The sequence below is a fragment of the Prionailurus viverrinus genome, chromosome E1 (assembly GCF_022837055.1).
Source record: "Prionailurus viverrinus isolate Anna chromosome E1, UM_Priviv_1.0, whole genome shotgun sequence".
NCBI lineage: Eukaryota > Metazoa > Chordata > Mammalia > Carnivora > Felidae > Prionailurus > Prionailurus viverrinus.
Window position 1 is genome coordinate 51810113 of NC_062574.1, and position 23163 is coordinate 51833275.

The 23163-nt window shown below is 67.2% G+C and overlaps 1 protein-coding gene across 1 annotated transcript in view; it reads left to right on the top strand.

Annotated features, from left to right (window-relative positions):
- The window catches only part of BAHCC1 (BAH domain and coiled-coil containing 1), a 59241-nt gene that overhangs the window by 20257 nt on the left and 15821 nt on the right, over positions 1 to 23163 (top strand). Inside the window, exons 2-10 of the mRNA XM_047833163.1 lie at positions 2741 to 2920; positions 12924 to 13046; positions 16131 to 17894; positions 18207 to 18315; positions 18650 to 18855; positions 19036 to 19194; positions 19441 to 19637; positions 19766 to 20102; positions 21170 to 21997. Coding sequence (XP_047689119.1) covers positions 2741 to 2920; positions 12924 to 13046; positions 16131 to 17894; positions 18207 to 18315; positions 18650 to 18855; positions 19036 to 19194; positions 19441 to 19637; positions 19766 to 20102; positions 21170 to 21997 — 3903 coding nt within the window. The remainder of the gene's footprint in view (positions 1 to 2740; positions 2921 to 12923; positions 13047 to 16130; positions 17895 to 18206; positions 18316 to 18649; positions 18856 to 19035; positions 19195 to 19440; positions 19638 to 19765; positions 20103 to 21169; positions 21998 to 23163) is intronic.

Below are 23163 nucleotides of genomic sequence, written 5' to 3' on the forward strand. Positions count from 1 at the left end.
CAATGCCTCTGTGACGCTGTTGGGCCCAAGAGCACTTGTGGTGTGGGGGCGATGGGGTCTCCAACGCCCTCTGCTTCCTTCCCTGTGTCATCCTGTTTGCATGACAAGCCCCTTCTGTTTTCCAGCTGAAAGGAAAAGAGTGGAGAAGGTTCCCCAGGTGGATGTCTGAGTCAGCCACCAGGCCAGCGGGGCAGCCCCTCAGTTAGCAGGGTGGGCAGGGCAGCCCCGCCACGGGCCGGGGAGGGGGGCTGGGCTGGAACAGTGTTTCAGCATTTCCACTACGTTCCCCACACTGTGGGGCAGGGGTCCCCTCCCTAGACGCAGAGAAGCCAGCTCTCTGAGGGCCCCCAAGAAGGTCCCCTGCGTCAGGAGACGGGCGGTGTGGGGCGAGGTGGGCCCCAGGCTTGGGGTCTCTGGCCGAGGCGGGAAGTGTAGCCTGTCGCCGGTATGTCCCCTGCTCTGCAGAGCTAAGACCAGGGGCCGGCTGAGCTGAGGTGCCACCCTCCTAGGCCCCCGTGCGGTGGGACCCCCTTCTGGGATAGGGTCAGAACAGAGCACCTGTGAGTGTCCCCACCCAAGGCCAGGATCAGTGTCCGGAGGAGGGCATGAGGTCCTGGGACCCCCAACCCAGATTTTAGCCTAGAGGTCCAGTATTGGGCCTCAGGCCCTGCTCCCCACCCGCTGTGGCCCCAGGTGGCTGACCCTCGGGGATGTGGCGGAGGGGGGGGGGGTGGTCTGCAGAGGCCAGACCTCTGAGGCCAGAGCCTCAGGCCCGGGAGACCCTGCACGGGACCCACCTGGAAGCTTCGGCTTCCCTGGACCCCAGGGCCAGGGGGCCCCGTGGGACCCTGAGCTGCATTTCCTGCCCAGCCTGGAGCCTGGCCCGCCGCTTCACCCCCGCGGTGTGGGAGAGCTCAAGGTGTGGGCTTCTCAGGCTGAGCTCCTGGAGAAATTCATTATCCAGACCCGGCTTTTGGACTGGGCTGCTTCCCAGTGTCCCGGGAGGAGCAGGGTGGGAGGGACCTTCCTGGGAGGGTGCGGGGGTGGGGAGGCCTGGGAGACTCGGGGCTGGCCTGGGCGAGGCAGGAAAAGGCCTGCTCATCCTCCAGGCATGGCCCCCCCCCCCAGGTCCCTGGGGCCCAGCAGGGGCCGCCCTCCCACTCCTGCCCCTCCACCCGCGGCCCCCGGAGGCCAACACTTCCCTTCCCAGCCCAGAGTCCCCTCCCCTGGCTGGACGCCTGTGGTCTGGCCGTGGCCCATGGCAGTCCCAGCCCTGCGGTCCGGGAAGTCCCTGGCCCCCGGGCACCTTCGTCCCCTGCCCCTGGGTCTTCCCAGGGTCTCCCTGCATCCTGACACCCACCACAGAGGTCGGCGTGTGCTCCAGCCCCTGGCCGCACTCACACACCTGCCTCTGTGGCCGGCGCCCAGGAGAGGCCCCACTCCTCCGTCTGTCCCGTTCACACGCTGGAGGGGAGGGAAGCTGCCAGGGTCCCCACCAGGGCAGCCCCTCCCTCTCCCCTGCTCTGGGCCTTGCCTCCTCTCTGCTGAGTCACCCGGTGTCTGGGAAGCTCCCAGAGCCAAAACCGGGCTGGATGAGGAATCACAAATTCACAAAATCCCCCTGCCTCCCGGGCAGGGAAACAGCTGCCCTGACTCACCTAGGGCAGGGCCTGCAGCCACCGGGGACCCCCTGAGAACGCCTGCGAACCCCACCAGGCCCCTCCCTACACCCAGCCTGATGGGGTGCTGAGCGCCCAGGCCGCTGCTCCCCATCCCTGGGCTGGTCCCAAGCCAGGCTCACTGCCTGTGAACAGGGGTGACGAGATGGCGGGGCGGGGGCCAAGCCGGGCTGTCCTAACCCCCCACCACCCCCAGGGGCTGCTCCTCAGAGAGCGGTCTGTGTCCGCCTGCGTCCTTCCTGCGCAAGCTGCCGTCGCCATGGAAATCCAGGGAGGCGCGCTCAGCCTGGCCTTGGCCACTGGATTTGGGCAGGGAGAGGGGACACAGTGGTGGGGGTGCAGGTGGGCACGGAGAGCCGGCTGTCAGCGCCAGCGCGGAGTGTCCTGGGGGACAGATGACTATGTGTGTCCGCCTGCCAGGCTGGCCGGGGTGTGACCCTGAGAGCCCCGGGGGGCTGACAAAAGGCAGGTCTGGCTTCATCCTTGTCTCTGCCTCTGCCTCTGTTTCTGTCCCTCTCACCTGGGTGGGGCTGATGAGTCCGTTGGTTGGACCTGGGGAAAAGGTTGAGGACCCCACTGTGGGGAGGGGCCGGTCCCCCCAGTGCTGCCCAGAAGGCGGGCAGAGGCTGCGGGGCCCACGAGGCTGGAGCAGGGCCCCTGCTGATGCTGGGCCTTTCTCGGAGGTGTGGGTAGAGCGCTCTGGCAGGTGCGCCGGTGGCTGCGGGGCCCCGGAGCTGCCCGCCACCGTGGCCTGGGAGAGTCAGGGGCTCGGCCTCTGAGGAGAAGGCCCACCGCAGAGCCAGCCGCCTGCTGCCCGCGGGCACGGCACTCGGCATCCCATTGATCAGGGTGGGGGCGGGGGGCGGTGCTGGTCGCAAAAGTGCCAACAGTGGCAGGAAGGCACGGGACCCCGAGCGTGTCTGTCGGGAGCCCGAGTGGGCCGTTTCTCCTGCTTCTGAAGACAGAAGCCCCGGGGGTTTGGGGCTCGAGAGTCACCCCTGGAGACGGGCTCCTTGGTGGCTGGCCCGGTCCAGACTCACCCTTGCCCCCTGTGTCCACAGCCAGCAGCCGCCTGATGGGGAATTCTCCGGCACCCTCGTTCATGGGCAGCTTCCTCACCAGCAGCCTGGGCTCGGCGGCCCCCGCGCACCCCAGCGGCCCCACCCCCGCCCCCTCGGAGCAGGCCTACCGCGGCCCCCACCCCGCCACCTCCCAGATCTGGTTCTCTCACTCCCATGAAGGTGAGTCCGGGGCCAGGGGCCGGGGGCCAGGAGAGGAAGCCCCCCCGCACAGGGGAGGTGGTAATTGGTTGGAAACGGGGGGCGGGCCCCACCAGGCAGTGGTCCTGGCCAGATGTGCACCACAGATGGGCGGGGGGGGGGGGGTGGAGAAGGAGGTGGGGCCGAGAGGGCTCTGGGGGAGCCAAGGAAATGTGGAACACAGCTGGGCAGGCCGGGGCCGGGCTGCACCCTCTGCCTGGGGCTGCGCCCACCTCCCCAGACTCAGAGCGGTATGGTCTCCAGATGTGCCAGCTGGGAGGGAAGTGTGTGGGGGGGGAGAGAGCTGTCAACATGCTCCTGCAGCCACCTCGGGGGCCTCGCCCGGAGCAGAGCCCCTCCCGGGCCCCTGGCCTCCCCTCGGAATGCGGCCCTGTGCACGCAGGCCTTGCGGCCGCCCGGCAGGACAACCCCGGGGGCCCCTCGGGGACTCTGGGGCTCCCCTCCGGTTTCCCAACCGCCTGCTGTCTGTTCAGCCCCTTGCACTGGGACGTGTGCGGCAGCCCGGGCCCGTGGCTGCTGGTATCCCTGCGGCCCGGGAAGGGTTAAGCCTGGCGGCGGTGGCTGGCACGCGGAGAGGTAATTGCAGTTGGCAGCGGGCACAGAGGGCTCTCCGCTCCTGGCACCGGCGCCGCCGTAACTCAGTGACTGCTGAGCGGCAAGCGTTGCGTTTGCAGAGCGAGGACCCACACGCCGCGCCCGCCGTCCGTGTTCCAGGCAGGGAGATTAGCGCCCGGCGCTGCTGGAGAGCCAGAGAAACCTCTTTGTGCAACAAGAAAGGGGCTGTTTTCCAAACAGGACAGGTGACAAGTGAGGGACAGTTGTTAAAATAATCTAGGCTTTAAGCGCTGTGCAGGGTGCACATGTTGGGCAGGCGATAAGCAGCAAGAGGTCTCCTTCCCGCTGGAGGGAGGCCGGGTGGACGGGGCAGGGTCCCCGGCCCAGACCCACCCCCCTGCTGCCCGCTTCCCACCCCCGCACTCTTAGTAGCCTCCCCAGGGGGGACCCGCTGGTGCGGGCGGGGCTGGGCGCTGGGGCGAGGCTTCCCTGGCAGCGGTGGGTGGCCCCGCGCGCTCAGTGCCTCTCCCCCTCCCCGCCCCTGCAGCTCTTCCGCCTCTCTGTCCGCCAGGCAAACTCCCAGCCCTGGCAGGAGCATCTGGGAAGGATGTCTGTAGGAGGGAGGGGTGGGGGGCTGCAGCAGCCACGTGGGACCACCTCAAAATAACGAAGTAACGGAGGAACGGCCACGGCCCCACCCTGGCCCCGCCACAGGTGCATGGGCACACCCGGGCTGGCTGACTTAGTTTCCCCTCCGGCCCGCCCTTGGGGACCTCAGCAGCGCGGAGGGCGGTTTGTGGGCAGTGCCACCTGCCCTGGGGCCCAGGGAGAAGGTGTCCCTGTCCTGCCCCTCTGGGGGCTGCGGGGAGGGCGGGGTGGGAGGCAGCCTGCAGACGGCGTCCTCAACGGCCTCCCGCCACTCGCTTCCCCTGAGCCAACGGCTACATTGGCGGCGTGGCTTTTGGCCTTCGGGGCTCCCCACCGCCCTTAGCTGCAGCCCCAGGGGAGTCCGCTGGCCGGGTGGGGGGGCCCGTGCGGGCCTCCTGCCTGCCTCCACCCTGTCCTGCGTCCCGTAGAACCTTCTTTGAGGCAGGGGCAGCCTGAGCAAGAAGAGGGTCATTGCTCCCGCTCAGACCAGCCCTGGATTGCCCCAGGATTCCAAGTCGTGTGTCCATCCACCTGGACCTCCTCAGGCTGGACATGCCCACAGCCTAGTGGGGGAGGGCGTGCCTGCCGGGCCGATGGGCTTAGTGGACAAGCGCAGGTGGCCAAAGACAAAGGGAGACAGGGTGTGGCTCTTAGCCCCCCCCCCCCCCCCCCCGCCCCAGCCCTCCTGAGCACAGGGCTTGCAGGGAGCAGGGCCCACCCGAGGCCGAAGAGGAGCCTCGGGAGAGGCAGGAGCCCTGAGGGGGAGGGCACCCCCGACCTGCCAGGTCCCACCTGGCGGTGGCCGGGATCTCTATGTCCTGGCGACCGTGCAACCACATACACCTTCCAGGCCCGTGCCTCAGTTTACCCCCTCGCCACCTCCTTCTCTCTGCCCTCCGTGAAGCCGCCCCGCCTCGGGATCTCCTTCCTGCGGGGGTTCCCTGCCCTCCGCCCTCTGCCTGTCTGCCTGCTGTAGCCTCGCTCCCCGACAGGCCACGTGGTGCCGGCTGCCTCGCTGTGAGCTTGGAGCGTAAAGGCCGGCAGGCGGGCGGGCGGGCGGGGCCGGAGCGAGTGGCAGCGTTTGCTGGCTGCCTGCCCTGGCAACGTGCCTGGCTGCTAGTTTGACTGGGTGCCAGCTGGCTCCCCGCGTGCAGGGGCCTGTTTCTCTGCCGTGTGTGTTCGGAGAGAAGGGGGGTGAGGCGGGCGGGGGGCACGCGACACGGCCGGAGCGTGGGGGCCGGCAGGCATGGTGGGCTGCCTGGGCGGGCCGCTCAGAGGTCTGGTCTCCCCCGCGTCCTGCTTCCTCCCACCACAGGGTGGCAGGTGCCCAGCAGAACCTGCTCCCCACCCCCTCCCTTACCTGGGGTGGCCAGGGCGGGGCCTCTGAAATGGCTCTATCTTAAGGAGGGCAGCCAGGCCAGGCCCCGGCAGTAAGTGGGGGCCGGGTCAGGGGAGATGGGCCCAGGTGCCCCCCCCCCAACTCCAGGCAGGACTCCCCACCCTCCCACCGGTGGACCTAGCTTGCCATCTGGGGGGGCAGCCGCCAGGACAGGGGCCCAGGCTTCCGCTTCCCTGGCCGAGCAGCTGGGGTGCAGGGGAGGCACCCTGGAGCTGGAGGAGCCGCCCTGGAACATCTGGCCGGAGGCAGAGCCTGTCTGCCCAGCCCCCAGGCCTCCTGCTCCCCGCTCCAGGCTCGCCCGAGTGAGGGGTCCTGCCAGAGACTGGACATTCCCCACCGAGGCTTAGGGTGGGAGTGGGCGTCGGAGCTGGCCCCGGGGCAGGGGTGAGCTAGTGTCCAGCCCGCCTGCCCTGGGGGGGTTGGGGCAGGGGCGGGGGCACAGCACAGCTGGTCCCATTGTCATGGAGTCCGGCCCCCCTGTCCCCACCCCGCCCCCAGCTGCCTGGCTGGGACCACCCACAGGGCCGGTGAAAGGAGATTCTGTTCCTGGGGGCTCCGCTGGGGAGGGGTGGGGCCCCCTGGCCGCTGTGCACCACAGCGCCCCGCTACTTGTGGTCTCTTGTGCCACCTGGAGGGGAGCCTTGGGTGGCAGCGGGACGCGTGCCATCGCCGGCTGTGGGCCCCGCTGGCCTCTTTATCCGAGGCCCTACTTCTCCATCCAGGGCTGGGCCGGCTTCCGGGAGCGCTGGGGACCACACCAAAGTGTGGTTGGATGTTCCCCACTGCTCCCGGCCCCCGGCCTCCCCTCTGCCCCCTCTGTCCCCTCTGAGACCTCATGGGGACTTCTGGGAGGGAGCAGGAGCCTGGGGTCATGTCTGTGTGAGGGACACAGGTGTCACCTGGCATCCACCACCTCCCTGTGACCTCAGAGGCCGTCCTGGCTGCGGAAGCTTCATTTCCCAGAACCGTCTAGAGGGGCTGTCTGATGTAGGTCTCTGCCCTGGACCCCAGCCCCTTCCCCCAGGCCCCGTCGGCTCCTTCTTCCTCTCCTGGCCTCAGTTTCCTCGATGGCTAAAATTGCCTCTGATTCTGCCCCCACAGAACCACCGATGGTCGCCCTCCTAGCGCACCCCGTCCTGGGCTGGGTACGGTGGCCCCGAGGCTGCCTCCCTGAGTCCTGCCCATGCTGGACGGAAGGAGGAGGCAAGTGGGGGCGGCCAGCTGCTCTGAGATCTGAGGACAGAGTGTGGGGAGGGGCCCGAACTCCCCAGATCCCAACACAGAAATCAGGGCTGCCCCGCCGGATAGGCCATATCCGGCCAGAGGGAGGTCCGTCTCTTGTGGACCTCTGACCCCTCCAGAGCCTTCATGGGGCCTTTGTGGCCGGCCTTCTCTCACCCCTCCCACACCCTCACGCCCTGGCAGGTCTCCTCCGTGGCCCCAGCTCACCACCGTTTCCTTCATGTGGCTCTTTACATAGCACCTGGTTGCTGAGGGCACGGGTCCCACCTGATCTCTGTGAGGCTAGTCCCCGGCGGGCTCACTGTACTGGGCCAGCCTGCCTAGCCCTGGCTTGGTTCTTGCAGCCACAGGTGGCCCTGAGGTAGGGATGCCAGGGCCAATCCCTAGCTCTAGGTCAGGCCAGGTAGCACGCCTGTGGTGCTCAGGAAAATGATGCTTTGTCCTGCTGCTGGCCCAGGGGTACCTGCCTCGTTAACTTCAACGAGCAACCCCGCGATATGGGGGGCGGTTGTGCACCCATTTTATAGGGGAGGAAACAGGTTCGGGAAGCTGTGTGGTGGGTTTTGAGTCCAAAGAGTCTGACCGGGGGCCGTCTGGTCCTCTCTTTCTCTTGGCTGCCCTCTGAAGCCTGTCTCCCTCTGCCTTCCTTGTGTTGGGAGTAGATGTGCCCCGTTTCCAGCTCCTGCTAGTCAGCCAGGCTCTTGGCGTAGAGGCTGCTCTGGGACCCCGGCCGGGGGCGCCTGCCTCGTGGGCCCCTGCCCAGGCAGCCGTGGGCGGGGCAGCACCACGCTGGACCAAGCCTAAGGCCCCTGCCCCTCGTAAGGGTCATCATCACATCAAGAGCTGCATCAGCCTTAAGTCCACAGCGCCCGAGAGGCTGGGAGAGCCAGCGCACCTCTGAGCCTCAGTTTCCCCATCTGCAAACCGCCCTCACCCTTCAGACCCAGCGCTCTGTCTGACCTGTTCCCCACGGCAGCCGTCCGCTGCTGGGCCGGGGGCCGCCGTTTGCAGTGGGAGCATGTGTGGGGGCAGCACTGGCTGGGCGAGGGGGAGGCCCCTTGTCACTGCCTGGGCACATGGCCTCTCTGCAGCATGACTGTACGGGTCCGAGCAGCCAGGATCCCCCAGGTGCAATGACCTGAGTGTGGCCGGGACGCCCCACCCAGGGGGCTTGGAGCCCTCCGGAGGGCAGGGTGCAGAGCCTGGGCCAAGAGGTCTAGGCAGGGCAGGCGGCAGCCCCCCTGTATTTCCCGGGCAGCCAGTTGCATGGTGGGATGTCAGCGAAGGTTTTGGGGGTGACGCCGGTCTGCCCCCAGCTCCTAGCTCTGAGGGGCTGTTGTCTTTCCCGGCTGGAGGCCTGCAGCGATCTGGGGCCCCAGCCCTTCCAGGCCTCCCCTCCTTCCGAGGGCTCTCCCCTAAGCTGTGCTGCCTGAGCCTCCCTCCTTCCTGGGAGCACGTGTCAGGAGCCCGGGACTCCACAGGCCGCCCGGATCCTGGGCAGGCTGCCCGCTGCCTGTGCTCCAGAGACGCCTGCAGGAGCCTGGCCCCTTCCCCCAACACCTAGTGCTCCTCCGAGGCTGGGAAGAGACCAAGGCTGCCAGGCCCTGCGCCTTGGGCGGCGGGGCAGTGAGTATTCGGGGAGTGCCTGAACTGGAAACTCGACAGGTGGGATGGAAGAGGAATCCACAGGAGCCTGCGCCTGGCCGCCCAGCTGCGGAAGGCTGAGGCCGGGGCGCTCCCCGAGGGCGGAGCTTCCAAAGCCCGCCCCCTCCCAGAGAAGGGGTCTCACGCAGGGCAGGTCGTCCCAAAGTCCAGGGGGACACCCAGGGGTCTGGCCACCAGACGTGAGGGGGCCTGTGGACAGAAGCAAGGAGGACCGGGGGAGGGGCTGTGGCAAGGTTAGTGATTAGCCGATCGCCCCTTCGAGCCGCCTGTAGGTGCGGCCTCAGAATCCTTCTTAACCCAGTTCTGGCCTGTCCCGATCCTCTGGTAGACTTGACGCCACAATGGAAACCTGCTGACGTCCTGAGTGAAAGGGGCATCTCGTGGGAGGGAGCCGGCGTCCAGTCAGTGTCGGGCATTGGGCCATGACCCCTAGCCTGGTACCTGTGGCAGAATCCTAAATGATAGCAGTGCGTCAGGGCCCCAGGAGCAGGGGCCATTTGCCCAGCCGTGTCCCTGGGTGTCTCTGTGGAGGTCATCATGGGTGAAGTAAGTGTGGGATCCTTCAGGGCTGGCGGGGGGGGGCTGCTGGGCTCCATCTGGGGGAACTTAACCCCTGCTCATCCCCAGAGAGGGCCTGACCCAGAGGAGATGGGCTCTGATTGGTCAGATGGGCAGTTGAGCTGCTGGGAGCCCGCCCCGGGTGGCCAGTTGGGCCACTGTTGTGTTGTGGGGAGCTACCCTTGGGAGCTGATGCTGGGATCAGCTGGCAGCTACAACCTGAGGCTCGATGGCCGGTGAGAACTTTCCAGCAATTGGAGCCTCAGGATAGGGGAGGGAGTCACCCTCCAGGGAGACAACAGTGGCCCGGGGCACATGGGCGTCTGTTGTCGAAGGATCTTGTCCTGAGAGCCGGGCAGGATGTTGGCGGGGTGAAGGTGGTTGGAGCCTCCCAGAGTCTGCTGAGCGTGCTGCCTCTGTGTGGCGCTCTGTGGGCCTGGGCTGGGGCTCCCTGGCCTCCCCGCCAGAGAGCCCTGGTCCTCTGGTTGGCTGGCCGCACACCGCAGCCCCCCCGCCCCAGACCTGGCCAGGAGCATGCCTGCCCTCCAGCCTCCCAAGAGACCCAAGAGCAGTCCCCAGCGGGCAGGATGCCCATTTCATCACACCCATCGGGTGATGGCCTTGACCCTCTAGGGTCCCCCATTTTCACTCATGTCGTGGGGTTGAGTGTCCTGGCAACTCACAGCAGCGGGCAGGGTGGGCGGTGTCATCGGTGAGACATCCACTGAGGCCCGGGACCCCTCCCCAGAGCTCCATCAAGAGCCTCAAGAGCCTCCAGGGCCTGGAAGGCAGTGGGAGGCCAGGGACAGACCTGGGGCCCGGCCTCCACCGTGGGCCGTTGCTTAACAGATTTGCCACCTGTCAATTAGCTCCCACCTCAAGGATTACGAGGGTCTGGAACGGGGTCCCGGACCACCATATTCCCTGCAGGAATGTGGGCTCCTGGGCTCCTGGGCATCCAGCCCCTGCCCCTCTCCCTGCACCCCGAGCCGTCCTGAGAACCACAGCCCCCGCCCTCTGCCGTGGCCCCGTCAAGGACCCACAGCGGCCCTGCCTCATGCCTTCTCATGACAGCTGCTGTGGTTTGTAAAATCAGCTTTATTTTCTTCAGTTCAGAGAGGACGATCTCGGCGAAAAGAAAGGGACCTTTCTATGCTTGGCTGGGAGGCCCCCTCCACATCCCCGTCTAGTCCCCCCACCCAGGCCCCTTCTGCTGCTTTTTCCTTCTCCCCCAACTTCCTCCCCACAGCTCGAATCTCCCTGTGGGATCCCCGAGGGCAGGGCCTCAGGCAGCTGGAGGTGGGAGGGAGTCCCCTGCTCCCTGGCCTGGACTGCCACCAGCTCCGCTCAAAAGGAGAGGGGCTCGGACAGGCACCCTAACACCGAACACCCCGCCTCCGACCCAGGGCGCCGCAGGGAGGGGCTCCCCGCTCAGCCAGCGGACGCCACGGGTGGGCGGCAGGCCTAGACCTCCAGAGGGGTCACAGGGAGGCGGGGGTGTCCACGCCCGGGAAACGGGTTCTGGGAAGGAGGAATTTACAGACTTCTGTTTACCAAAACGAGGCCCCGTAAAACATTTAACAGCGGCCAATTAAAAGGGGACAGCTGCGGTGGCTTACCACCCCGGCCCCCGCCCGCGCGGCACACACAGGCCCCGGCCCCCCGCCCCCCGCCCGCCGCCCCCGGCTGCTCCCGGCCCGTCCGGCTCTCAGCTTTTGTCAAGTCTCCCAGGAGCTGAGTTTAATCTAGGGAACAGCTGTTCCAGATGCGTCTCCCCACACAAACTAGGCCAGTTGGCCAGGCAGGAGGGGGCTAGGAGGGGACAGGCCGGGGCGGTGGCTGGCACCTTTCCCGAGCCCTCACATGTGCCTGGGGACGTGAGCCCTAAGCAGAGAGCCATCCAGGGACTTCTCCGGCCTCCAGATGGGGCTGCCGGGAACGTCCCTTGGGGACAGGGTTCCACAGCTCCACCTCCGAACCAAACTGCATCATCTGGGTGTGAGGGACCGAGCCCGCTGGGATCAGGGTGCAGGCCACCCCCTTAAGGCTGGGGGATCCCAGACGGCCCCCATTTGGTGCTGACCACTTTCCATTCCAAGCTCTGCCCCTGCAGCTGCGTTCTTACCTCTGAGCTGAACTACGCAGCCTGATCCACGGTGGCACAGTGCACCCCCCGCCCTGCCCCCAGCCTCACGTCTGCCAGGGGGCTCCCGGGCCCCTGGTGCTCGCGGTGGGCTCCAGGGCTGACCCCCGCTGCCTCCACCGCCACCCCCGGCACTGAGATAGAGCCCCCACGCCGGCCTCCACACTCCACCCTCCGCCTCTGCGGCCTCTGTATCCAGGCAGACCAGCCTCAGGCCGGGAGTAATGCCCCAGGCCCTCTGAGGACGTGGGGGACTGGAGGCCTGTCCCGTGGTTCTGGCACCGCCCCTTCTGGAAAGGTGTTTCCCAGAAGATACTCCGTGGGGTGCTCAGCCACCAGCTGTTACAAAGAACGTTCCACTCGAACAGCAGAGGGCTTCTGTCGTAAATGGACTCAGGGAAGCAGTTAATGGGCAGGATGAAATGGGGCTCTCTGCCCCGGGACTCGTCGTCCGGACTCCACTGTGACACTAGGAAGGGTGCTGGTGCCCGTTCCCCAGGCACGGGGCTCACGGCTCCCTTTTATCAAGGGCGACAGGCCACACACACCAGCCTGGGGGCCCAGCCTGCCCTCCCCGCCCAGGACTGCTGTCCGCAGGGCCCCACTCGAGCTCCTCCTTGTCCCTGTGGCCGCTGCTCCCCGGGGAAGACCCTGGATGGCTGTTCCCTCCTCACAGCCAAGGCCACCTTGAAGGGTGGGAAGGCGCTCCTGGGAGCTGATTGCTCCTGGGACAACCATGGGGTGAGAGAAACTCCTACAGAGCACGTTCAGAGCGTCACCTCCAAGCAGGAGTCTTAGAGTAAGACTGTCTCCTGCCTGCCCCAGCTGTGGGCCCCCACCCCCGTCCCTCCCTGCTGGGCCACGAGGGGGAAGGACCAGCGGCGAGGAGCCCCAGTCAGGGTGGCTGGTGGCCCTGGACATCCAGCAGACACAGCTCCCCCAGGCTGTGCTTATGCCTGTCTGTCCTCGTCCCTTCTGGGGACAGGGTGTGCATCCCAGGTGGCAGGAGCCCCCAAGGTCCAAGGCCAACAGGTGGGGCCAGCTCCAGCGTATGGCTGGCGTTCCTGTGCTGGGTAGGGCCAGGCCCCAAGGACGGTTTAGGCCCCAGAGGGATGGAGAAGGGCCTGCCTGGCATGACTCAGACCCCAGGAGGGGTGTCAGGGCTGGGGGCCAGCTCCCTCTGTAGATCTCAGAGTGGAGGCCGGGCCGCTGGAGAACCCGCCATGCTGGCAGTCCCAGCAAAATGCGAGTCGGCACCCCCCGACGGCGCCAGCCCCAGGGTGCAGGCTGCCGGAGCACTTAGGTGCCCGTTGGATGGCGTGGGCCGAGGTGGCACCTGGCCGCCCTGGCTGTCCTGGCTGGCGGTTCGGCCTGTGCAGCAAGCGCCCCCGTCCAGCATGTGTGTCCGCTGCGGCCCCGTCCTCCCAAGATGCCTCTCCGAGAGGAGCTTTTGTTGCCCTGCCTCAGAGCTCCCGCCGTGTGCTACTGGGGGAGGGACCGCAGGCGCCCTCTCCCATCTTCCTCTCTCCCAGCCCATCAGCAATTCAATTTGTGCCGCTCCAGAGGGATGGTGTTAGTCGAGTCAGAGTTAATATGATGTATTGATGGGTTGATTTCCCACCGGCGGGCTGTATACCAGGCTCTGCGGGGCGCCGCTCGCGGGCCGCCCACCGCTTCTCCCCTCCCTGGGGTCAGGGCGCATGTGGGCCGGGGCCTCGGGGGTGCCTCTGCAGCCAGTGTCCTTGCTCCTCCAGCTCCAGGGTACCCCAGATTTTCGGGGAGTCTGGCATCCACCTTCCTACCCATGAGCCACTTGGATCACCATGGAAACAGCAATGTTCTCTATGGGCAACATCGTTTCTATGGAACCCAAAAAGGCAAGTGCTGGCTTGGGGCCTCGCTGGGGGTCTGGGGCGCAGGGCATCCGGGAGGGCGGGGCCGGGCGGGGCCGGGGGCTTCTGGGGTACCAGGTGAAGACGGCCAGCCTGGGCAGACCCTCCTCTCCGGGTCTCGGGCCACGGCGGGGTAGGCACCGAGGACAGGGAGCCTGCTTCTCAGGCTCCCGGAAGATTTAAAGTCTCAGGACCACGGCCAAGAGGCAGGTCATGTGCTGGGGTTAGGTGCACACCCTGAAGACACAGCCATGCTGTCTGGACGTCTCCGGCTCCGGTGGAAGATTCCCAAATGACCGAAGCCCCTAAGGGGTGGTGCCTAGCCCCTCGGCACCTAGCCTTGACCTGCACACACGATTTCCCGATCCCCACCAACCTGGGCAGCTCAGGGGGGGAGGATGCCATCAGGCGGGGGTTGGAAGCCCCCAGAAGCCTGCACTTCTTGCCTCACCCAAGCTGCACACCAGGGCCTCAGGTCAGACAGAGGCTGCAGGCTGTGTTGGGGCATCAGTGTGCCCCAGCAGGCAGAGGAGGGGCTCTCATTCCATCAGCAGGAGGGGGCCCCCAGGAGGTGTCTCTGGAGAGGGGACACCGAGGTCAGGGCTTTGCTGATGAGAAGGCAGGGCTGACGGGACTGTGGGGAGGGTGTACGTGCACACGTGTGTACGTGCATGCGTGCCCTCTCGGGCGTGCACACGCACTCTCATGCAAAAGCCCAACCTCAAGGTCGTGGATCCCATCAGGGAGCCCACAGGAGATGTGGCCACCGGGGGAGTGGCTGGGGCCCTCAGTGCCCTGTCTCCTAGATTTTTCCTGGATGGGATCACATCTCATTTGCATTTTAGGAAGGTTTCTCTGGGGTCGTGCCAGTAGATGGGCAGGGAGGCTGTTGGGTTCCTTACCATGTTTCAGATGACAAGTGATATGGACCTGAATTGGGTCATGGGGGTCCCACTGGGGATGTGGAGGGGACATGCAGGTCAAGAGGTCCTAGATGACCCCCATTCATGGCCGGGCTGTGGGAGGGGTGCACCTGTGGGGGAGCAGCTCAGAGGGGAGGGGCGAGTTCGTCTTCCACACAGAGGGACTTTCCCAGGGGTATCCGGGAGGTGGCTGGACACACATGGTGGGGGACAGGTTGAGCCAGCCCAGGGAGAGGGGCCAACCTGGGTGAGGACACACACAGCTCCGGGGATCCCAAGGAGCCCCAAGCCTGGGGCCCTCAGTGGAGGCAGAGGAGGGGACCACAAAGCACCCAGCAGGGTCTGGCTGATGGACAGGACACCGGGCTGGGCTTCAGGACCTAGCAGTTCAATCAGAGTGTGCTGAAGGGGGCCTCAGGGAAGGAAGGGCGGCCCCCAGCAAGGTGACCCCCAGTGAGGCAGTTTGGGGGTGGGGCCTATGGCCAGTGCTCATGTCCTCCTAGCCCTGGCCCAGTCCTTTCTCCCAACAAGCTTCCCACTCCCGGACGTTGCTGTGTCTTGTGCCTTTGGGCCGGGCGGGGCAGCTGAGGTCCGGAAAGCTTTGGCCCTGACCCAGCCGAGGATGGGCTGGCTGGGATTGATTCGGACAAGGGTCGGCCTGTGCCAGGGCCAGGAAAGCCCGCCACCCCCTGCCCCAGGAGATGGGTAGGTGAGGGATGCTCCCCGGAAACCAAGTTTCCCGCACGTGGGGCCAGGTGCTCCGCTACCCAGCCAGAGGACAGCCCCCACCGGCCCCAGGCGGGGTCCCCCAAACTCCCACACGTGCAGCCGTTTTGACAGCGTTTGTCAGAGGCGACAGCCCGAGCCGGTGACCCCGAGCCCGGAACTGCCCTTGCAGTAATGGGGCGCTCGTGGCCTCTCGGCTTCCAGTGCTGTGGTGGAGCCCCACCCAAGAACGTTTTGGTTTCGGAAATCAAGCTAATTAGGTTTCACCCAGGCTATTCCTCCCCGGCGCCCCGCCCCCTGCCCCCCTCCCTGCCAGTTTTAATTAGCAGGAAATTGACAAGGAACTTATGTGCACGAGGACAGTTTTACAAGTTCCAAATGTTTCTTTGTTCCCCCTTGTCTGCCCCCTCGGGGTACCCCAGGTCCACAGAGACAGGAGCCCAGCTTTGGGAGCAGCGGGCGACCCCAGGGCCAGCCTGGGACCCACATAGAGAGCGTGGCCCCAGGCTGGACAGCAGGCCACGGCCCGGCCCAGGGAGCTGGGGGTACACTGCCCCCTACTGCCCACCACCCACCGCCAGCCTCCATGGGCCCAGAGCTGTGGGGGCTGCCAGCTGCGCTCACTTCCTCTTCTCCCTTCAAAGCATCCCCGGATCCCCCGGCCTGAGGTGCCCACAGTTAACATGCAGAGAGGAGCTGGGGGCCTGCCAGGGTGTTCAGGAGGTAGGCGAGCGGGATCCTCCGCCCCCAGCCCATCCTCAGACTTGGCCTCACTTTCTCCTGGGTCTTAGCCCTTACAGGGGCCTAGTCAGAGACGGGCACTTCGCAGTCCACAGTGCACGGTCCCGCTTGCGGTGGCCGGGTGTCCGGGCACAGCCAGCGGTGTGGTGGCCACATCACGCCACATGCTGTGTGCCACCGGCCACTGAGACAGCCCCGAACCGTGAGTCAGCGACCTCCCCTGCTTTTAAGGTTCTGATGGCCGATTGCGAGGCCCTGGCGTTGCCTGGGGCGGGGGAGATGCCTGTACCCCTCCCGGCTCTCATCCCTGTGGGCGCCGGGCAGGGCAGGGGCCCCGGACCATTCGCAGCTCCCACCTCCCGGGGGGGGGGGGGGGGGGCCGAACGCGAGTCAGAACCTTCCTAGGGAGAGGGAGTTAGTGTTTACCCGGGGACAGAACGACGATAAAGTTCTGGAGACGGTCGGTGGTGGCGACTGCGCGGCACCGTGAAGGTTCGCAGTGCCAGCCGACGGCGCACTTAAACACGGTCGAAGGGGTAGACCCGACGTGAGGTCTCTTTTACAACTTTAAACCTTCTCAGACGGTAACTGCCAGCAGGCCGTGGACAGGCTCCTGGAGCCTGTGTCTTGGGGAAGTCCCCCAGCCCTCCGGTGACCACGCGGTTCTCTCGGCACGCAGATAACTTCTACCTGCGCAACCTGCCCCCCCAGCCCACCCTCCTGCCGGCCAACCACAACTTCCCCGGCGTGGCCCGAGCCGCCCCCGGCCACCCCATCAGCTCCTGTAGCCGCGACCGAGGCGAGGCCGGCCCCCTGCAGAAGGGTGCCAAGGAGTTCGACCGCTTCCTCATGGGCAGAGAGCTGGGCAGAGAGAAGGCCGGCAAGGCTGCGGAGGGCAAGGAGAGGCCGGCAGCGGGGGAGGAGGACGGCGGCAAGGAGCGGCACAAGCTCGTGCTGCCCGTGCCGGCAGACGGCCACTGCAAGGACGGCAGCGGGGCGCCCCGGGGCGCCTGCGAGGGCCGCCCCAAGCACCTCGCCTCCTGCCTCCTCAACACCAAGGTGCTCAACGGCGAGACGGGCAAGGCCTCGCTGGCCAGCTGCGCGGGGGGCATGCTGGTGCGGCCCGGCGTGGGCGTCGCGGCCTCCGGACGCTGCGCCAAGGAGGCGGCGGGCCCCGCAGAGCCCGGGCCGGCCTTCGGCGAGGGCCTGGAGAGGCGGCAGACGCGGTGCCAGGCCGCGTCCTACGCGGTGCCGTCTGGCCTGCCCGCCGGGCCGCCCCCGCCCCTCAGCACGGCCACCGGCTCCTTCCCCTGCTTGCAGCTGCACGCGGGCCCGGACGGGCTCTGCCCGCTGCAGGACAAAGTCCCCCGAGACCTGAAGGCCAGCGGGCCCACCTTCGTGCCTTCCGTGGGACACCTGGCCGACAAGAGCCGCCCCTTTCAGGCAGCCGAGGCCTGTGCGGTGGCAGGTGACGGCAAAGACCGGCACCTCGAGGGGGCCTTGGCCCCTGAACACGCTGTGCCCTATGGGGTCTCCTACGCTCACCTGAAGGCCGAGGGCAAGGCCGAGCGGCGGCCTGGGGGCTTCGAGGCGGCTCTCAACCCCCGGCTAAAGGGCCTGGAGTATCTCAACAGCACAGGCCCCGAGACCCCCTTCTCCGGGCTCCCCAAAGGTGGTCTGGACAAAAGTGGCTACTTCGAGCTGCCTGCCCACTCACAGGACTGTGCCCGGCCGAGTCACCAGGACCCGCTGGGTGGGAAGGTCGCCCAGGCCTGCTGCACTTTAGATAAGACCGCCAGCAAGGAGGCCCCCTCCGGTCCCCCTGGGGCCCAGAAGGTGGCCCGGATCCGGCATCAGCAGCACTTGGTGACCCCCGAGGTGGAGCCAGGGGGCAGTGGGGCCGAAGCCAAGCGCACGTCCCTGGAACTGGCGTCTCTGGGCTATGGTGGGCCCCACCTACCCCCATGGAGCATCCAGTCGGGCCAGGGCACTGCCATGGCCATTGGCGAGGAGCATAAGGCTGGCACCTACCTGGACCCCTTTAGTGGCAGCCTGCAGCAGGCCGCACTGCTGCCCCAGGATCTGCCCGCCCCACCCGATGAGGTCTCGGCCATGAAGAACCTGCTCAAGTACAGCAACCAAGCGCTGGTCGTCGGCCAGAAGGCACCCTTCGTGGGCCTGGGTGGCCTCAAGGCCAGCTGTGCCCAGCAGGATGTGAAGTTCCCCGCCTCCAAAGGCCCAGCCCAGGCCCCGGGCGAGGCAGAGAGGCCCGACTGTGCCCGAAGCCGGGAACACGACACCCCACACAGTGACGCGGAAGTGAGGCAGCCTCCCGTGGGCATCGCGGTGGCCTTGTCCCGGCAGAAGGACACGGTGAGCCGGCCCGAGACGGCGTACGGCACCAACACCGGGCGGCAGGGCCGGGCAGCCCCTGCATTCAAAGGTAGGCCCCTGCGCAGGGAGGGAGACGGGGAGTGTGGCCAGCCTGCTCTCCTCTGCCCATCCGGAGCTCACAAAGGGCGGGCCCTGGACTCACCTGCCGTCCCCGCCTCACGTCTTCGGTCCCGTCCCTCGCTGGGCCGACCGGCTCGCCCCCATCCCTCGAAGCCACCACTCCCCACACCTGCCTTCGGCAGAACCCCCGAGGCCCATGGGGCGGGAGACCCTCCCTCGGTTTGTCACCCCCTTGCCCTGCTTGCTTTAGCCTCTGGCTCTCCGGCCGCCCGAGCCCCTGTCCCTTCTGCCATGTCCGCAGCAGGAGCTGGGCCCCGCTCCACCCACGTGCTGGACCTGGAGGCTGAGGAAGAAAGGGCACGCCTGTCCGAGGACCGCCTGGGGCTCGCCGGCCGGGAGCTCCTGCTTCAGTGAGAACAGGGCTTCAGCTGCCGCGGGGGCGGGGGTGGGGGGGGGGGGTCAGGCTTTGTGGCCTGATTCGGGCGGGTCTGCCTACCCCCACCCCGGGTTTGCTGGGGTTTCTGCCCGTGTCGAGGGGAGCTCTGCGAACTTTTCCCTCTGCTGTCGGGGCCGCTGTGGGGGAGGAGGCCCCCAATACTGAGGCCCGCCCTATCCTGTGGTGTACCTGGGACCTTCTGAGCCCCACTCCCTCCTCCAAGGTTGATGTCCACAGGATGGGGTGGAGGAGGCGGGTAGGTGGCCAAGCGGTTGGGCTGAGCCCCCTCCACCCTCGGTGATGCACAGGGACAAGGACCGCCTGGAGTTCTCCCGGATCCACCCGCCCGGCGGCTGCCCCGGAGACCTGGCCCCTCATCTCATGATCGCCAGCGGCTCCTCGCTGCAGAACAGCCAGCTGGGCGGGGACCCAGCCCCCCACCCCCACCCCGCCCACCCCCCGTGGCTGCCCCGCACCCGCAGCCCCTCTTTGTGGATGGGGGGGCATTCCTACGGTCAGTGCTCCCAGGGCAGGCGGCGGGGGGGGGGGGGGGGGGGGGGAGGGACAACCAGGATGCCTGGGGCGGGGCATGCGTCCTGACCGGGCTGGACGGTCCTCAGCCTGGTGTGGGAGGCCCGAGAGTGGCAGGACCCGGTGCTGCACGCGCCCTGGTGACCGGCCCTTGTCTCTCCAGGCCTCGGGCACCCCGCCCTGCACCAGAACTTGCCCCCCGGCTTCGCCGCCTCTGTGCCCGGCTCCATACCCTCCGTCTTCCCCCTCTCCCAGGATAGCCCTGCACAGCTCGTCATTCTGCCCTCGGAGCCCACGCCCCACACAGCCCCCCATGCGCTTGGTAAGAGCCTCCCGGGCCGGCTGTTTGTATGGGGAGGGGGCTGTGGGAAGTGGGTCTGGAGAAGGGAGCAGCCCACACGGCCGTGGGGACAGTGAGGCGGGGCCGCCCGCCCGTGGCCCAGGCCCAGGAAGCAGGCGCGAGGTAAGTGAGGGGCGGGGAAGGGGCCGGCTCAGGGGGCTCGGGACACGGGAGCGCAGGGCCGGTCCTGGCCCATCTGCCTGATGGTTCCTCTGGCCCTGCCCACAGCTGACGTCATGGACCAGGCCTCACTGTGGCCCCCCATGTATGGGGGCCGGGGCCCCGCCTCCCACGTGCAGCACCCCGGCCAGCTCCCCGTGTACTCGCGGTCCCAGCTCCTGCGCCAGCAAGAGCTCTATGCCCTACAGCAGCAGCAGCAGCAGCAGCAGCAGCAGCAGCAGCAGCAGAGGGCTGCGCCCGTCCAGGTACCTGCCCCAGGCCACACCCAGCGGGGACCCAGGGCTCCTTCCTCCCTCTCTGCTCCAGGCCTCCCCACCCCCCAACGCCCTGAGCAGGGGTCGAGCCGGCTGAGCCTCTCCCTCCCCCTCAACAGCGGAAGCCCGAGGACCACCACCTGGAGCAGGAAGAGCCCACCCAGGAGAAGACCCTGAAGTCCACCCACAAGCCAGTTGCCTTAACCCCCACAGCCAAGGGCACCCCCTCACCTGCCACCATAGGCCCTGCCAAGCTGTCCCCTTGCTGCCACTCGCCTACCCCGAAGCCCCCTGCCAGCTGCCCCACACCGCCACCGCCACCGCGTCCCGGAGCCTCGTGCACTTTATCCGTCCGCCCCTCGGGCAGCCCCGGGCCCGGCTCCAAGCTGCCCAGCTCCGAGGACAAGAGTGGGGAGGGCCGGCGGTCCGGAGCCGACCTGAGCGCGTTGGAACCAGGTGAGAGTGGGCAGCGCTGGGCTGACCTTGGCCCGCCCCCTTCCACTCGGAGGCTTTTCTCCACTTCCGGGTGGGCAGAGCTGAACTGAGGGGGCTGCCTGGTTTGGCACCTCCAAAGGCCTTCCAGGAAGGCCCCAGGGCGCTGTTCCTTGTCCTTCCCCGTCCACAATGCTGGATGACCCATGCGGCGAGCACTGAGGGACCCCACCACCTCCTCCCCAGTTCCTGGCAGACGGGGCGGGATGAGGGCTGGGCTCAGCTGACTGGCAGTGGGGGCTACGGACAGTGAAGCGCCTGGCCTGCTGGGGCCCGTGGCAGGACCTGGGCACAGCCGCGGGACCGGCTCCCGTCCCTGGCTCCGGGTCTCGGCGAAGCGGGGTGAGGGAGCTCCTGCTGGAGCCGTCTGGGCCCCTGCCGCCCACCACCCGCCCGCCGCGCCCCTTGGCTCTCGCTGTCCCGGAACGAGGCCCCACGTTGACGCGGCAAACCCGTGTGGCGAACATAAAACCCGCCCCCGTCCCACAATAAGGAGACTGAGCCAACAGAAGTTGTGTTTTTGTTTTTTGGGGGTTTGGGTTTTGGGGTGGGGAGTGTTGCTAGCTTTTTTCCTCTTAGTTTTTTGTTTTGTTTTGTTTTTTTAATGCAGTTAATGGGGCATGCTTCCGACAGGCTGCCGGCTCGTTCTGGTTCTGAGAAAGCCTGGTCCAAGTATCTTGTTTTAAACCACCCCCCTTCTGGTTAGCCACAGCACGCCGTGCCCCAGAGGGCCCCTGCACACCCCTGTGGACCCCTGGGGCCACGGCAGGAGCTGAGGTGGTCACAGCCGTCTGGCCAGGGAGCGTCCTGGGCTGGGCTGGGGGCGCTTGCTCCAGGGACCTCCTCTCCTGCCCTCAGGTGCCCCCTCAGTGTAACATGTTCCCTGTCCTCATCTCACCTGTTCCGAAGGCAGAGGGCAGGCTGGAGACCCTCCCTCCCAGGTGGCAGTCGGGGATTTGAGGCCACCCTCTCGGCACAGGGCCACCCGTGCCCCCAGCTGCCCTCTCCTGACAACACTCCCTCTTTCACAGACCTGCCTCCCGGATACACGTGCCCTGTGGCCAGCTCGGGCTTCTCCCTGTCCCCCAGCGTGCACTCTCCTGACCTCTCGGACCCCAAAACTATGCAAACTGCAGCTCCCAGGGTCCAGCCTGAGCCAGCGAGGACGTTACTACCCGGGGAGCTGCCCCCCCGAAGCCCCCAGAGCCCACAGGAGCCGGGGTTGCCCTTGGGGGCCAGGGAGGCCGCCCAGGACCTTGCCGCCACCCCCCACCCTGCCGAGCGGGGACCCTTGGGGAAGGCAGCAGACCTCAGCCCACTGGAGGGGCTTCGAGAACTGCGATGTGGGGCCCTCCTCGAGGGAGGGGGCCCCGAGGGCATCGGCCAGGCTCATTCTACTCAGGGAGGGGCTGCAGAGGAGGGGGCCGCGGTGGAGAGGGGCACGGAGGTGGGGCCAGAGCCTTCATCGGGGGCCAGCGCCCCGGCCCCGCAGCAGCCGAAGAGTCCAGGTGCCCTCAGTGAGGCCGGGCCGGGCAATTGGCAGGCCCCCAGGGAAGCAAAGCCGGAAGAGGGGGCTGAGTATCAGGAGGTCGAGCTGCAGGAGGAGGAGGGCCGGGGGCCAGCTTCCAAGAACAGCCACCTGCCCAGGGCACTCCCGGGCCTGGACGCCCTGGTGGCCGCCACCATCGACCTGGGGGACCTGCCAGGTGTCAGCCCGCCGGACCCACGGCTTGCCGCTGCCCCTGCGCCCCCACGCACAGCCCCCTCGCCCTGTAGCTCAGGGATTCATGGAATTGCCCTGCTCAGTGAGCTGGCCGACCTGGAGATCCAGCAGCAAAGGAGGGAGCCCGCCTTGCGAGGTAAGCACCACCCTGTGAACGCTCTGGAAGCTGGGCCCTCGGGGCCAGGACTGCACCCTGACCGTGGCTTCAGAAGGACAGAGTCTGGGTCAGCATGCCCCGTGTATGTTGCAGTGTCCACAGCGCCCCATGGGGGCCTTACAGTTGTCCCCGTACACTGTCCCCCGGTCACATTACGAGGAAGCCAAGACCCTTGGGGGATGAGGTGGCTGAACTGGGGCCTTGCCTCCGGGAAGGCAGAGGAAAGCCCTGTGTGGCTCCTGGCCTGAGGCCTGCCAGGTCTCCGCTTAGGACGCACCGGCTGTTGCCTCCCAGGCCCAGGGGAAGTGGTCCAAGACTGACCACGTGTCCCCCACAATGTCACCAGGACCGGGGTGCCGGTCCTTCCTGTCCCGGGGCTGAATGCAGGTTGAGATGCTTCTGGGCTCCCGGCCCCAGAGGGGCCCCAGGGTGCGGGCACAGGGCCTGGTGCCACCCCATGGTGAGCCCTGGACTGGAGCCCGTGGGGACCCCACACAGGCCAGCCGGGGCAGTCGCCCCAGAGGGGCCCCCTGAGGAAACCCTCGCGCGGGGAGCACCCCCAGCCAGGCATCGTGCGCGCTGATATTTATAGACAGAGCCCAACAGAGTTCTCTCAGCTTGCCCACTTGTTTTCCTGACGCATAAAGCGCTTTGCTGCCAGCCACAGGCGCCTTTTGTGCTCTTTGGAGATAAAGCAAATGTTCTCGTAAAGTTAATTTCCCCGGAGGCCTCTGTGTCACTCTTCCTGCCCACCTAGACGGGCCCACCGCTGTGCCGAGGGCAGTTTGCTGGGGAGCACCCACCGTGGACTCCCAGCTGGACCCCAGGAGGGCCTAAGTTAGGGCTCCGGGCTGTAGGCTGAGGGGGGGGAGCCCCGGGCCGGGGCCGGGCTGCCCAGACCCACCACGTGAGCGTGGCTGGCACGAAAGTGCCGAGCGGATGCCGGGCCCAGTGTGTGTGGCCACCCAGTCTGTGCATGTGAATGCCTGCTGGACCGCGGCCCATTCATTGAAAGAACGCTCACGTGGAGACCACGTGAGTCCCCTGTGGGCGTTGCAACTGCAGCCCAGGCCAGGCGCCTCAGTCGCTGGGTATGTGGACCGAAGAAGATGCATGGCCAGGTCGCCACTCCACCCGCCCCTCCT